Source organism: Pimephales promelas, chromosome 3, assembly GCF_988280905.1.
Source record: "Pimephales promelas chromosome 3, fPimPro1.hap1.1, whole genome shotgun sequence".
Taxonomy (NCBI): domain Eukaryota; kingdom Metazoa; phylum Chordata; class Actinopteri; order Cypriniformes; family Leuciscidae; genus Pimephales; species Pimephales promelas.
In genome coordinates, this window is record NC_142771.1 from 19760050 (window position 1) to 19773922 (window position 13873).

Genomic DNA, 13873 nt, shown 5'->3' on the forward strand with positions numbered 1-13873 from the left:
TATAAAATCAATATTTATTTTATTAAAAGTTAATAATTCAGGTTTGTTTATCAGTACCATAGCAACGGTCAACTTCCGCTGGAATTGTCGGATAGGAACCGTCCGTAGCTTTTCGCAAGAGTTCAAATTTTTGAACGCATCCGGATGACCAACGGACACGATTTTCTTCGCACCGCACTCGGTCGGACCTGTTTCGGACCCATTCGCATGCGGTCTGCGAATCTCCATAGGAAATGAATGACTTCCGGTCGTTTCGCAGCCGCATCGGAGCTGATTTCAACTGCCAGTGTGAAGGCGGCGTAAGTCTCAGTGCCCTCTATCAGAATCCAGAGTTTTGAGAAGATTGGGGATACTTACTTTTTCGCCCAAAAAAAAAAAACGTAAGGGGTAACACTGTCGTTTTTTTTTCGGGTCGAAATTTTGAGTTTCGATATCTCAGCTCTGGAAGGGTCTAGAGCCTCCATTTTTGCGCTCAGGTGTAAGTCTCAGTGCCCTCTATCAGAATCCAGAGTTTTGAGAAGATTGGGGATACAAAATTTTTCGCCCCCCAAAAAAAAAACGTAAGGGGTAACACTGTCGTTTTTTTTTCGGTTCGAAATTTTGAGTTTCGATATCTCAGCTCTGGAAGGGCCTAGAGCCTCCATTTTTGCGCTCAGGTGTAAGTCTCAGTGCCCTCTATCAGAATCCAGAGTTTCGAGAAGATTTGGGATACAAAATTTTTCGCCCCCCCAAAAAAAACGTAAGGGGTAACACTGTCGTTTTTTTTTCGGGTCGAAATTTTGAGTTTCGATATCTCAGCTCTGGAAGGGTCTAGAGCCTCCATTTTTGCGCTCAGGTGTAAGTCTCAGTGCCCTCTATCAGAATCCAGAGTTTCGAGAAGATTGGGGATACTTAATTTTTCGCCCCCCCCCCAAAAAAACGTAAGGGGTAACACTGTCGTTTTTTTTTCGGGTCGAAATTTTGAGTTTCGACATCTCAGCTCTGGAAGGGTCTAGAGCCTCCATTTTTGCGCTCAGGTGTAAGTCTCAGTGCCCTCTATCAGAATCCAGAGTTTCGAGAAGATTGGGGATACTTAATTTTTTGCCCTAAAAAAAAACCGTAAGGGGTAACACTGTCGTTTTTTTTTCGGGTCGAAATTTTGAGTTTCGATATCTCAGCTCTGGAAGGGTCTAGAGCCTCCATTTTTGCGCTCAGGTGTAAGTCTCAGTGCCCTCTATCAGAATCCAGAGTTTCGAGAAGATTGGGGATACTTAATTTTTTGCCCTAAAAAAAACCGTAAGGGGTAACACTGTCGTTTTTTTTTCGGGTCGAAATTTTGAGTTTCGATATCTCAGCTCTGGAAGGGTCTAGAGCCTCCATTTTTGCGCTCAGGTGTAAGTCTCAGTGCCCTCTATCAGAATCCAGAGTTTCGAGAAAAAAAAAACGTAAGGGGTAACATATGAAGGTAGATTTGTGTCTTTATTATTCAATCAAAAAAAATGTTGCTTCAATCAAAAAAAATATTTTCAATTAAAAAAACCTTCACTTCAATGAAAAAAAAACTTTTCAATCAAAGAAAAAAGTATTTGAATCCAAAAATATATTTGAACACTGCTTTTCTTTGATTGAAAATGTTTTCTTTGATAGAAGTCTGGGTTTTTTTGTTTAAAGCAACCTTTTTAATTAAAGTAACATTGTTTTTTGATTGGACCATATAATGGGTAGGACATTTGTGTCTTTATCATTCAATCAAAAAAGAAGTTGCTTCAAACAAACAAACAACAGAATCAATACAAAAGTCACTTCAATGAAAAGATAAACATTTTCAAATATAGAAAATCATTTTTGAATGCAAATAAAATATTTGAGACTCCAAAAATTGCATTTGAACACCTTTTGTTTTAATTGAAAATGTTCTCTTTGATTGAAGTAATCTTTTTTGTGTTTGGGCCATACATGGGTAGGACATTTGTGTCTTAATCATTCAATTCCAAAAAAGTTGTTTCAATCAAAAAAAAAATATTTTCAATCAAAGAAAAAACTTTTCAAAAGCAAAAAAAATTTATTTACCTCGTGTATAAAAAAGTATTGAAGAGAATGTGTGTTTTCGTTGTTTTTGTTTTTTATTTGAAGTGAAAAAAATTTAGAATTTCAAATTGTTTTGATTGAATCCTTTTTTTTTTTTTGAAGTGCAAAAAGTTTTGAAGTTCAAACTTTTTTTTGATTGAATCATTTTGACACAAACGTTCCGCAGTGGGCGGGTGGTTCTCTGTTGGTCAGACATGTTTGATTGACAAGTGTCTACACCAACGACATCTTTCTGACAAAGAAGTCATGTTCGCCACTCGCCAGCAGCTTTTTTAGAGGGGATAAAATCTTTGCCTGGCAGGGGGATCTGCTACTCGACCGGCCACGGATATATGTGCCTTATATGCACTGCATTATATAGCGCCTGCCACTCGAACTTACACAATATTTACAGTAAATGCAGCGCATATTCCCCGACAGAACGGTACGCACAATAGGTCAATATTCACCATTAACCAAACGCTTTTCACCTGCCTAGCCACAAGATTTCTCACTGTTTACACCTATCAGACACTCCTTAATGGTAGGCCTACACGAGAGCACACATACAGTAGCCTACAATACAGATCTTATTTACACATTTATCATCTGATCATATATTTTATTCGTTCTTTTTGCCCGTATTGGAGCGCATATAATAACGTGCAATCCATCTCTTATTTACCTTTTTGTCATCTTATATTATATTTTATTTGCTCTTTTTATGCGTATGGGAGTGCGCTGGCATGGCTCTATTAAGCGTCGCGCCGGCCACACCAGCCACACGATCTCTCTCTATTTACACCTAATGGTAGCTACACGAAAGCACACATAGTGCAATACAGATCTCATTTACCCATTTATCGTCTGATCTTGTATTTTATTCGCTCTTTTTATGCGAACGGGTCGTGGCTCTAAGCATCGCCAGCCATACCAGCCACAAGATCTCTTACCAACCTGTTTACACCCATCAGACACTCCGATTGATGCACATGTGAAAACAGACAGTGCAATCCTGCTCTTAAGTATCTTTTTTGTCATCTTATTTTATATTTTATTTGCTCTTTTTGTCCATAATGGAGCGTGCGCGTCACCTAGCGTCGCGCCTGCCACAAGATCTCTCACTGTTTACATGAGACACTCAGATGAGAGCAAATAAAGTCCAATCCATCTCTTATCTACCTTTTTGTAATTTTTTCTTATATTTTATTTGCTCTTTTTGCCCGTATTGGAGCCATCTTCGCAGTAGTGAACGCGCCGAGAGAAATGCTCATTTCATATGGATTAAATATAATCTGAGAGTAGAATAATCTATTTATTTTCGTTTTGAATTGTTTTGTTTAAAATTAGGCTAGACATTTCTACCTTTCTAGATGTAGCCTATTTATCATGTCTTTGAGAAACGTGCAAAGCAAAAAGTTCATGATTTTATTGCTATGCCTATATGTTTGCTTTGCTTCTTATTTATTAAATCCTGGGAATTGGTTGATCAAACATTGATTAAAATCAAGATGCAATTTATTAAAAACGAAATTCACTTTAAAGAAAGGCTTTATTAAAAAAAATATCCCCATAGATATGTATGCATGTCCCCACCACTTTTTGCCAGGGTCGATTTTGTACCCACCACTTTTGAAACATCTCGCGGCGCCGAGAAAAAAAATAATGAATGCTTCATTGTACCCAGCACTTTTGAAAATGCTCTTCCGAATACGTCTCTCCGTCCCCCAGCACATTTCAAACCAAACCAAACTGACGCCCGTACACAAGAGCAGGACCCTGGCAAAAAGTGGTGGGGACATGCATACATATCTATGGGGACATGTCCCCCCCGCCCCGTTTTTTTGATTGAAACAACTTTTTTGGAATTGAATGATTAAGACACAAATGTCCTACCCATGTATGGCCCAAACACAAAAAAGATTACTTCAATCAAAGAGAACATTTTCAATTAAAACAAAAGGTGTTCAAATGCAATTTTTGGAGTCTCAAATATTTTATTTGCATTCAAAAATGATTTTCTATATTTGAAAATGTTTATCTTTTCATTGAAGTGACTTTTGTATTGATTCTGTTGTTTGTTTGTTTGAAGCAACTTCTTTTTTGATTGAATGATAAAGACACAAATGTCCTACCCATTATATGGTCCAATCAAAAAACAATGTTACTTTAATTAAAAAGGTTGCTTTAAACAAAAAAACCCAGACTTCTATCAAAGAAAACATTTTCAATCAAAGAAAAGCAGTGTTCAAATGTATTTTTTTGAGTCTCAAATATATTTTTGGATTCAAATACTTTTTTTCTTTGATTGAAAAGTTTTTTTTTCATTGAAGTGAAGGTTTTTTTAATTGAAAATATTTTTTTTGATTGAAGCAACATTTTTTTTTAATTGAATAATAAAGACACAAATCTACCTTCATAGTAACACTGTCGTTTTTTTTTCGGTAAGTCTCAGTGCCCTCTATCAGAATCCAGAGTTTTGAGAAGATTGGGGATACTTAATTTTTCGCCCCAAAAAAAAAAACGTAAGGGGTAACACTGTCGTTTTTTTTTCGGGTCGAAATTTTGAGTTTCGATATCTCAGCTCTGGAAGGGTCTAGAGCCTCCATTTTTGCGCTCAGGTGTAAGTCTCAGTGCCCTCTATCAGAATCCAGAGTTTCGAGAAGATTTGGGATACAAAATTTTTCGCCCCCCCAAAAAAAACGTAAGGGGTAACACTGTCGTTTTTTTTTCGGGTCGAAATTTTGAGTTTCGATATCTCAGCTCTGGAAGGGTCTAGAGCCTCCATTTTTGCGCTCAGGTGTAAGTCTCAGTGCCCTCTATCAGAATCCAGAGTTTCGAGAAGATTGGGGATACTTAATTTTTCGCCCCCCCCAAAAAAACGTAAGGGGTAACACTGTCGTTTTTTTTTCGGGTCGAAATTTTGAGTTTCGACATCTCAGCTCTGGAAGGGTCTAGAGCCTCCATTTTTGCGCTCAGGTGTAAGTCTCAGTGCCCTCTATCAGAATCCAGAGTTTCGAGAAGATTGGGGATACTTAATTTTTTGCCCTAAAAAAAAACCGTAAGGGGTAACACTGTCGTTTTTTTTTTCGGGTCGAAATTTTGAGTTTCGACATCTCAGCTCTGGAAGGGTCTAGAGCCTCCATTTTTGCACTCAGGTGTAAGTCTCAGTGCCCTCTATCAGAATCCAGAGTTTCGAGAAGATTGGGGATACTTAATTTTTCGCCCAAAAAAAAAAAACGTAAGGGGTAACACTGTCGTTTTTTTTTCGGGTCGAAATTTTGAGTTTCGATATCTCAGCTCTGGAAGGGTCTAGAGCCTCCATTTTTGCGCTCAGGTGTAAGTCTCAGTGCCCTCTATCAGAATCCAGAGTTTTGAGAAGATTGGGGATACAAAATTTTTCGCCCCCCCAAAAAAAACGTAAAGGGTAACACTGTTGTTGTTTTTTCGGGTCGAAATTTTGAGTTTCGATATCTCAGCTCTGGAAGGGTCTAGAGCCTCCATTTTTGCACTCAGGTGTAAGTCTCAGTGGATCGAAAAATTAAGTTTCTCCAATCTTCTCAAAACTCTGGATTATGATAGAGGGCCATGAGACTTAGACCTGAGTGCAAAAATTGAGTCTCTAGACCCTTCCTGAGCTGAGATATCGAAACTCAAAATTTCGACCCGTAAAAAAAACGACAGTGTTACCCCTTACGTTTTTTTTTTTTGGGCGAAAAATTAAGTTTCTCCAATCTTCTCAAAACTCTGGATTATGATAGAGGACCATGAGACTTAGACCTGAGTGCAAAAATTGTGTCTCTAGACCCTTCCTGAGCTGAGATATCGAAACTCAAAATTTCGACCCGAAAAAAAAACGAAAGGGGTACCACTGTCGTTTTTTTTGGGGGGTCGAAAAATTAAGTTTCTCCAATCTTCTCAAAACTCTGGATTATGAGAGAGGGCCATGAGACTTAGACCTGAGTGCAAAAATTGAGTCTCTAGACCCTTCCTGAGCTGAGATATCGAAACTCAAAATTTCGACCCGAAAAAAAAACGAAAGGGGTACCACTGTCGTTTTTTTTTTTGGGGTCGAAAAATTAAGTTTCTCCAATCTTCTCAAAACTCTGGATTATGATAGAGGGCCATGAGACTTAGACCTGAGTGCAAAAATTGAGTCTCTAGACCCTTCCTGAGCTGAGATATCGAAACTCAAAATTTCGACCCGAAAAAAAAACGAAAGGGGTACCACTGTCGTTTTTTTTTGGGGTCGAAAAATTAAGTTTCTCCAATCTTCTCAAAACTCTGGATTATGATAGAGGGCCATGAGACTTAGACCTGAGTGCAAAAATTGAGTCTCTAGACCCTTCCTGAGCTGAGATATCGAAACTCAAAATTTCGACCCGAAAAAAAACCGAAAGGGGTACCACTGTCGTTTTTTTTTGGGGTCGAAAAATTAAGTTTCTCCAATCTTCTCAAAACTCTGGATTATGATAGAGGGCCATGAGACTTAGACCTGAGTGCAAAAATTGTGTCTCTAGACCCTTCCTGAGCTGAGATATCGAAACTTAAAATTTCGACCCGAAAAAAAACCGAAAGGGGTACCACTGTCGTTTTTTTTGGGGGGTCGAAAAATTAAGTTTCTCCAATCTTCTCAAAACTCTGGATTATGATAGAGGGCCATGAGACTTAGACCTGAGTGCAAAAATTGAGTCTCTAGACCCTTCCTGAGCTGAGATATCGAAACTCAAAATTTCGACCCGAAAAAAAAACGAAAGGGGTACACTGTCGTTTTTTTTTTGGGGTCGAAAAATTAAGTTTCTCCAATCTTCTCAAAACTCTGGATTATGATAGAGGGCCATGAGACTTAGACCTGAGTGCAAAAATTGAGTCTCTAGACCCTTCCTGAGCTGAGATATCGAAACTCAAAATTTCGACCCGAAAAAAAAAACGAAAGGGGTACCACTGTCGTTTTTTTTTTGGGGGTCGAAAAATTAAGTTTCTCCAATCTTCTCAAAACTCTGGATTATGATAGAGGGTCATGAGACTCAGACCTGAGTGCAAAAATTGAGTCTCTAGACCCTTCCAGAGCTGAGATATCGAAACTCAAAATTTCGACCCGAAAAAAAAATGAAAGGGGTACCACTGTCGTTTTTGTTTGGGGTCGAAAAATTAAGTTTCTCCAATCTTCTCAAAACTCTGGATTATGATAGAGAACCATGAGACTTAGACATGAGTGCAAAAATTGTGTCCCTAGACCCTTCCTGAGCTGAGATATCGAAACTCAAAATTTCGACCCGAAAAAAAAACGAAAGGGGTACCACTGTCGTTTTTTTTGGGGGGTCGAAAAATTAAGTTTCTCCAATCTTCTCAAAACTCTGGATTATGAGAGAGGGCCATGAGACTTAGACCTGAGTGCAAAAATTGAGTCTCTAGACCCTTCCTGAGCTGAGATATCGAAACTCAAAATTTCGACCCGAAAAAAAAACGAAAGGGGTACCACTGTCGTTTTTTTTTTGGGGGTCGAAAAATTAAGTTTCTCCAATCTTCTCAAAACTCTGGATTATGATAGAGGGTCATGAGACTCAGACCTGAGTGCAAAAATTGAGTCTCTAGACCCTTCCTGAGCTGAGATATCGAAACTCAAAATTTCGACCCGAAAAAAAAACGAAAGGGGTACCACTGTCGTTTTTTTTTGGGGTCGAAAAATTAAGTTTCTCCAATCTTCTCAAAACTCTGGATTATGATAGAGGGCCATGAGACTTAGACCTGAGTGCAAAAATTGAGTCTCTAGACCCTTCCTGAGCTGAGATATCGAAACTCAAAATTTCGACCCGAAAAAAAAACGAAAGGGGTACCACTGTCGTTTTTTTTTGGGGTCGAAAAATTAAGTTTCTCCAATCTTCTCAAAACTCTGGATTATGATAGAGGGCCATGAGACTTAGACCTGAGTGCAAAAATTGAGTCTCTAGACCCTTCCTGAGCTGAGATATCGAAACTCAAAATTTCGACCCGAAAAAAAAACGAAAGGGGTACCACTGTCGTTTTTTTTTTGGGGTCGAAAAATTAAGTTTCTCCAATCTTCTCAAACCTCTGGATTATGATAGAGGGCCATGAGACTTAGACCTGAGTGCAAAAATTGAGTCTCTAGACCCTTCCTGAGCTGAGATATCGAAACTCAAAATTTCGACCCGAAAAAAAAAACGAAAGGGGTACCACTGTCGTTTTTTTTTTGGGGTCGAAAAATTAAGTTTCTCCAATCTTCTCAAACCTCTGGATTATGATAGAGGGCCATGAGACTTAGACCTGAGTGCAAAAATTGAGTCTCTAGACCCTTCCTGAGCTGAGATATCGAAACTCAAAATTTCGACCCGAAAAAAAAACGAAAGGGGTACCACTGTCGTTTTTTTTTGGGGGGTCGAAAAATTAAGTTTCTCCAATCTTCTCAAAACTCTGGATTATGATAGAGGGTCATGAGACTCAGACCTGAGTGCAAAAATTGAGTCTCTAGACCCTTCCAGAGCTGAGATATCGAAACTCAAAATTTCGACCCGAAAAAAAAACGAAAGGGGTACCACTGTCGTTTTTGTTTGGGGTCGAAAAATTAAGTTTCTCCAATCTTCTCAAAACTCTGGATTATGATAGAGAACCATGAGACTTAGACCTGAGTGCAAAAATTGAGTCTCTAGACCCTTCCTGAGCTGAGATATCGAAACTCAAAATTTCGACCCGAAAAAAAAACGAAAGGGGTACCACTGTCGTTTTTTTTTGGGGTCGAAAAATTAAGTTTCTCCAATCTTCTCAAAACTCTGGATTATGATAGAGGGCCATGAGACTTAGACCTGAGTGCAAAAATTGAGTCTCTAGACCCTTCCTGAGCTGAGATATCGAAACTCAAAATTTCGACCCGAAAAAAAAAACGAAAGGGGTACCACTGTCGTTTTTTTTTTGGGGTCGAAAAATTAAGTTTCTCCAATCTTCTCAAACCTCTGGATTATGATAGAGGGCCATGAGACTTAGACCTGAGTGCAAAAATTGAGTCTCTAGACCCTTCCTGAGCTGAGATATCGAAACTCAAAATTTCGACCCGAAAAAAAAACGAAAGGGGTACCACTGTCGTTTTTTTTTGGGGGGTCGAAAAATTAAGTTTCTCCAATCTTCTCAAAACTCTGGATTATGATAGAGGGTCATGAGACTCAGACCTGAGTGCAAAAATTGAGTCTCTAGACCCTTCCAGAGCTGAGATATCGAAACTCAAAATTTCGACCCGAAAAAAAAACGAAAGGGGTACCACTGTCGTTTTTGTTTGGGGTCGAAAAATTAAGTTTCTCCAATCTTCTCAAAACTCTGGATTATGATAGAGAACCATGAGACTTAGACATGAGTGCAAAAATTGTGTCCCTAGACCCTTCCTGAGCTGAGATATCGAAACTCAAAATTTCGACCCGAAAAAAAAACGAAAGGGGTACCACTGTCGTTTTTTTTGGGGGGTCGAAAAAATTAAGTTTCTCCAATCTTCTCAAAACTCTGGATTATGAGAGAGGGCCATGAGACTTAGACCTGAGTGCAAAAATTGAGTCTCTAGACCCTTCCTGAGCTGAGATATCGAAACTCAAAAATTCGACTCGAAAAAAAAACGAAAGGGGTACCACTGTCGTTTTTTTTTGGGGTCGAAAAATTAAGTTTCTCCAATCTTCTCAAAACTCTGGATTATGATAGAGGGCCATGAGACTTAGACCTGAGAGCAAAAATTGAGTCTCTAGACCCTTCCTGAGCTGAGATATCGAAACTCAAAATTTCGACCCGAAAAAAAAACGAAAGGGGTACCACTGTCGTTTTTTTTTTGGGGTCGAAAAATTAAGTTTCTCCAATCTTCTCAAAACTCTGGATTATGATAGAGGGCCATGAGACTTAGACCTGAGTGCAAAAATTGAGTCTCTAGACCCTTCCTGAGCTGAGATATCGAAACTCAAAATTTCGACCCGAAAAAAAAACGAAAGGGGTACCACTGTCGTTTTTTTTTGGGGTCGAAAAATTAAGTTTCTCCAATCTTCTCAAAACTCTGGATTATGAGAGAGGGCCATGAGACTTAGACCTGAGTGCAAAAATTGAGTCTCTAGACCCTTCCTGAGCTGAGATATCGAAACTCAAAATTTCGACCCGAAAAAAAAACGAAAGGGGTACCACTGTCGTTTTTTTTTTTGGGGTCGAAAAATTAAGTTTCTCCAATCTTCTCAAAACTCTGGATTATGATAGAGGGCCATGAGACTTAGACCTGAGTGCAAAAATTGAGTCTCTAGACCCTTCCTGAGCTGAGATATCGAAACTCAAAATTTCGACCCGAAAAAAAAACGAAAGGGGTACCACTGTCGTTTTTTTTTGGGGTCGAAAAATTAAGTTTCTCCAATCTTCTCAAAACTCTGGATTCTGATAGAGGGCCATGAGACTTGAACCTGAGTGCAAAAATTGAGAAATTTCGGGTCGAAATTTTTAGATTTGATATCTCAGCTCTGGAAGGGTCTAGACTTAAATACTCGACCTAGTTCCATTGCTTAGCAACGGGAAGAAACTCCTGTAACTTCAGTGCCCAACCCGTATCACGACAAGACGTAAAATAATCACGTTGGTCCACTTTGGAAAACGTTTTAGATGTCACGGTTTAGTTTAAACTCAAAACCATAAACAGGGCTATACTGCCCTCTTGTCTCAAATTATATTTCTATATTTATTTTTCCAACAAATAAAGCCAAACCTGCAATAAAACCCCTTCCAATACACACTTGTACTCAACAGATGCAGTGGCTCAGTTGATAAAGCGTTGGGCTTTAATCAAGAAGACCTGAGTTCAATTCCCAATTCCCATACTTGCGTTAAATTGTTGTGATTATATCAACAAAGTGGCCTAAACAATATTTCTTCAACCCGGTATCGTGACAAGACGTGAAATAATCACGTTGGTCCACTTTTGAAAACGTGTAGATGTCACGGTTTAAACCCCCTCAAACGTGAAACTTACACTTTAAACTTACCATCACGACCTATTGGTTTTCATTAAACCGAGAAAAATGGAATTTTCTTTTATTGACGATCACTGAGAAATTGTCTATTATTTAAAATGGAAAAGAATAATAATAATAAAAACATTTATTATTTTCAAGGTGAAAATGATTCATTTGCATGGATCCACGCCGAAGAAAACGTCTAAATGTCACGTTTTTAATGAAGCAGCCTAATGAGTAAAATGTCTATTTTTCCGGCGTCCCCCCAGCTCCTCGTTTAAGCAAAAGGTTAAAAAAAACGACAGTGTTACCCCTGTCGTTTTTTTTTTTTTTTGTGCGAAAAAATAAGTTTCTCCAATCTTCTTGAAACTCTGGATTCTGATAGAGGGGCATGGGACTTAGACCTGAGTGCAAAAATGGAGGCTCTAGATATATCAACCCGGTCACACTAAATGCGTCTCGCACGCAGAGCGTTTATAGTGCAATTTATACGCGAAATTAGTTTTTACATGCATAGGAAACGCACTGTGTGTAATATACGTTTGGTTAGGATTATGGCAAGCCAAGAGGTTCAGAATTACACCATAAATTAATCGCGTTTACTGCCATAGTTATTAACATATAGTAAGGATAAGCATGATGTGTATATTGCCTAATTGCAAGCTTGTTTCAGAAATGGTGACATTTTTTTCCATCATTATAGGAGTATTAGGTTGAATGAGTTAGAATTAAATGTTTTATTAATCATTAGAAAATAGACATTAAGAAAATAAATTATGCAAGTACTTTTACTTTTAATACTTAAAGTACATTTAAAATCAGGTACTTTTTACTTAAGTATGGTTGTCATTGTGTTACTTCTACTTTTACTAAAGTAAATATTTATCTGCTTATTTGTATTTTTACTTAAGTACTGAGATTCAGTACTTCCTCCACCACTGTATATACACCATGGCCTTCTTTTTTCAGTAAATTTATTTTTTGCGGTTTTATGTTTTAGTAATGAATGAATTTCCTCCCTGTGCATTTCTATCACATTTTAGATTTTAAGTGTTGTTGTAATTTTTATCCATGGATTTTTGTTTTGCATGCTACAAGCTCTTTATTACAGTTTTCCTCTTCAGCAGATTCATTTATTTACTTGAGCTCTAGCAGTTCCTGTGTTTCTGCAATTGGTCATTGCGCTTTATGATTTTTCCCTTGTAGCCAATAAGGTGTCACCCACATCGTCAGGGGGCGTGATCCATGTATATGCGGATGACAGTAACTCTGAGAAGAGTAGCTTCATACCATACTGTTCCATGGCCCAAGCTCAACTCTGTTTTCATGGACACCGAGATGCCGTCAAATTCTTTGTGTCAGTGCCAGGTGAGTGTCAAATCAATAATAGCATATTATATGCTGTGAGCTGTGTCAGTCCCAAAATATGACATCTTTTGTTTCCAGGCAATGTGCTGGCCACCCTGAATGGTAGCGTGTTGGACAGCCCATCAGAGTCTCAGGGGTCTTCAGCCCCAGCGGACACAGAAGCTCAGAGTCTTCAAAATGTACTGGTGCTGAGTGGAGGAGAGGGTTATATTGACTTCCGCATTGGTGAGAAGCAGTTGATAAGTGAAATTAGCATGTACATTGGGTCATAAAATCATAACTTATTCATTCTATAATTCTCAGGTGATGGTGAGGATGAGACAGAGGAAGCGGATAGTGAAGCTCCTCAGATGAAGCCAGCTTTGTCTAAAGCAGAGAGGAGTCATATCATTGTGTGGCAGGTGTCTTATGTTCCGGAGTAACACAGACAGACACCTCCTGCCTTGCCCCCCTTTCCGCCCCCAAAGATAAGAGTATGAATCCTTTCTGTAACTATGCCCCGAATTCTGTACCTAAGCTATGTAACTACCACGGCCCTGTAACTACCCCTTTAAAGTCTTATATTGAACCCTTCAGCCTGTATTTTCCTACCCTCAATTATAACTACCTGTTCGATCCTTCAATCCACCCTGTAACATTCCCTTTCCAACAAAACACAAGGTTCAAGAACTTCCTGCAACTTATGACTGAATGGTAATTTCAAATGAAATGCATATAAACAGCTTAAACAATACCAAACTACGTTCCTGAAAGAACTACCCAGTTTTTGCCGAATACCGTGACCTTTGTTTTTACAGTCCCTCAGCACACAGATCACTCAATGAAATGAACTCATCGTGATCTCAGAGTTTCAGGAACGAGCGGAATCATTTTGAAAAGACCAGTTAGAGGAATTTTGGAATGCAAAAGTGACTTATGTAAATACTGGAATACTTCATGCACTGCATAGAGAAATGATTGCATATGTGAGGATAATCAAATAAATGGTGGCCGGGAGTTGTGGGTAATCTAGCACAACCCAAACATGCCCCAATGTCATTTCAGCTCATTAAGTAAATATGTAATAGAATATTCAGCTAAATTGATTTTTAAAAAAGCACGCAAAATCACTTTAACCAGTTGCAGCTAGCCCTTTTTCAACCTAAGTGAAATGTGTGCTGACTGGACCTGCTAACTTCCCTTTTGGATTAAGCATGAGGTTAACAGCTGAACTGAAGCCTTCGATTGGCTGCAGGTTTGAAAGAGATGGACGTCCCGCCCAGTCGCCTTGTATGTAAATCATCACTGTGTGTTCTCTGTGTGGTGAAGTATTAAAAAATAAATGTTTATGTGCTGAATACTTCTGTCTTCTATGCTATAATTTAATTTCATCAAAACTTCATGAACACAAATACATTTAAATATAAAATAATCTACCGTTTTAAGCTTTTTTCGTTGTTGAAATAAATTGATACTTTAATTCAGCAAGGATGCATTAAATT

At 38.5% G+C, this 13873-nt stretch overlaps 1 protein-coding gene across 15 annotated transcripts in view; it reads left to right on the top strand.

The window, feature by feature from the left end:
• The window catches only part of mapk8ip3 (mitogen-activated protein kinase 8 interacting protein 3), a 45635-nt gene extending 31904 nt beyond the window's left edge, over positions 1–13731 (top strand). For all 15 annotated transcript variants that reach the window (XM_039686697.2, XM_089128441.1, XM_039686706.2 and 12 more), the window contains 3 exons: positions 12231–12392; positions 12471–12617; positions 12696–13731. In XM_039686697.2, the coding sequence (XP_039542631.2) occupies positions 12231–12392; positions 12471–12617; positions 12696–12814 (428 nt within the window). In that variant the 3' untranslated portion in view covers positions 12815–13731. The remainder of the gene's footprint in view (positions 1–12230; positions 12393–12470; positions 12618–12695) is intronic.
• Positions 13732–13873: the final 142 nt, after the last annotated feature.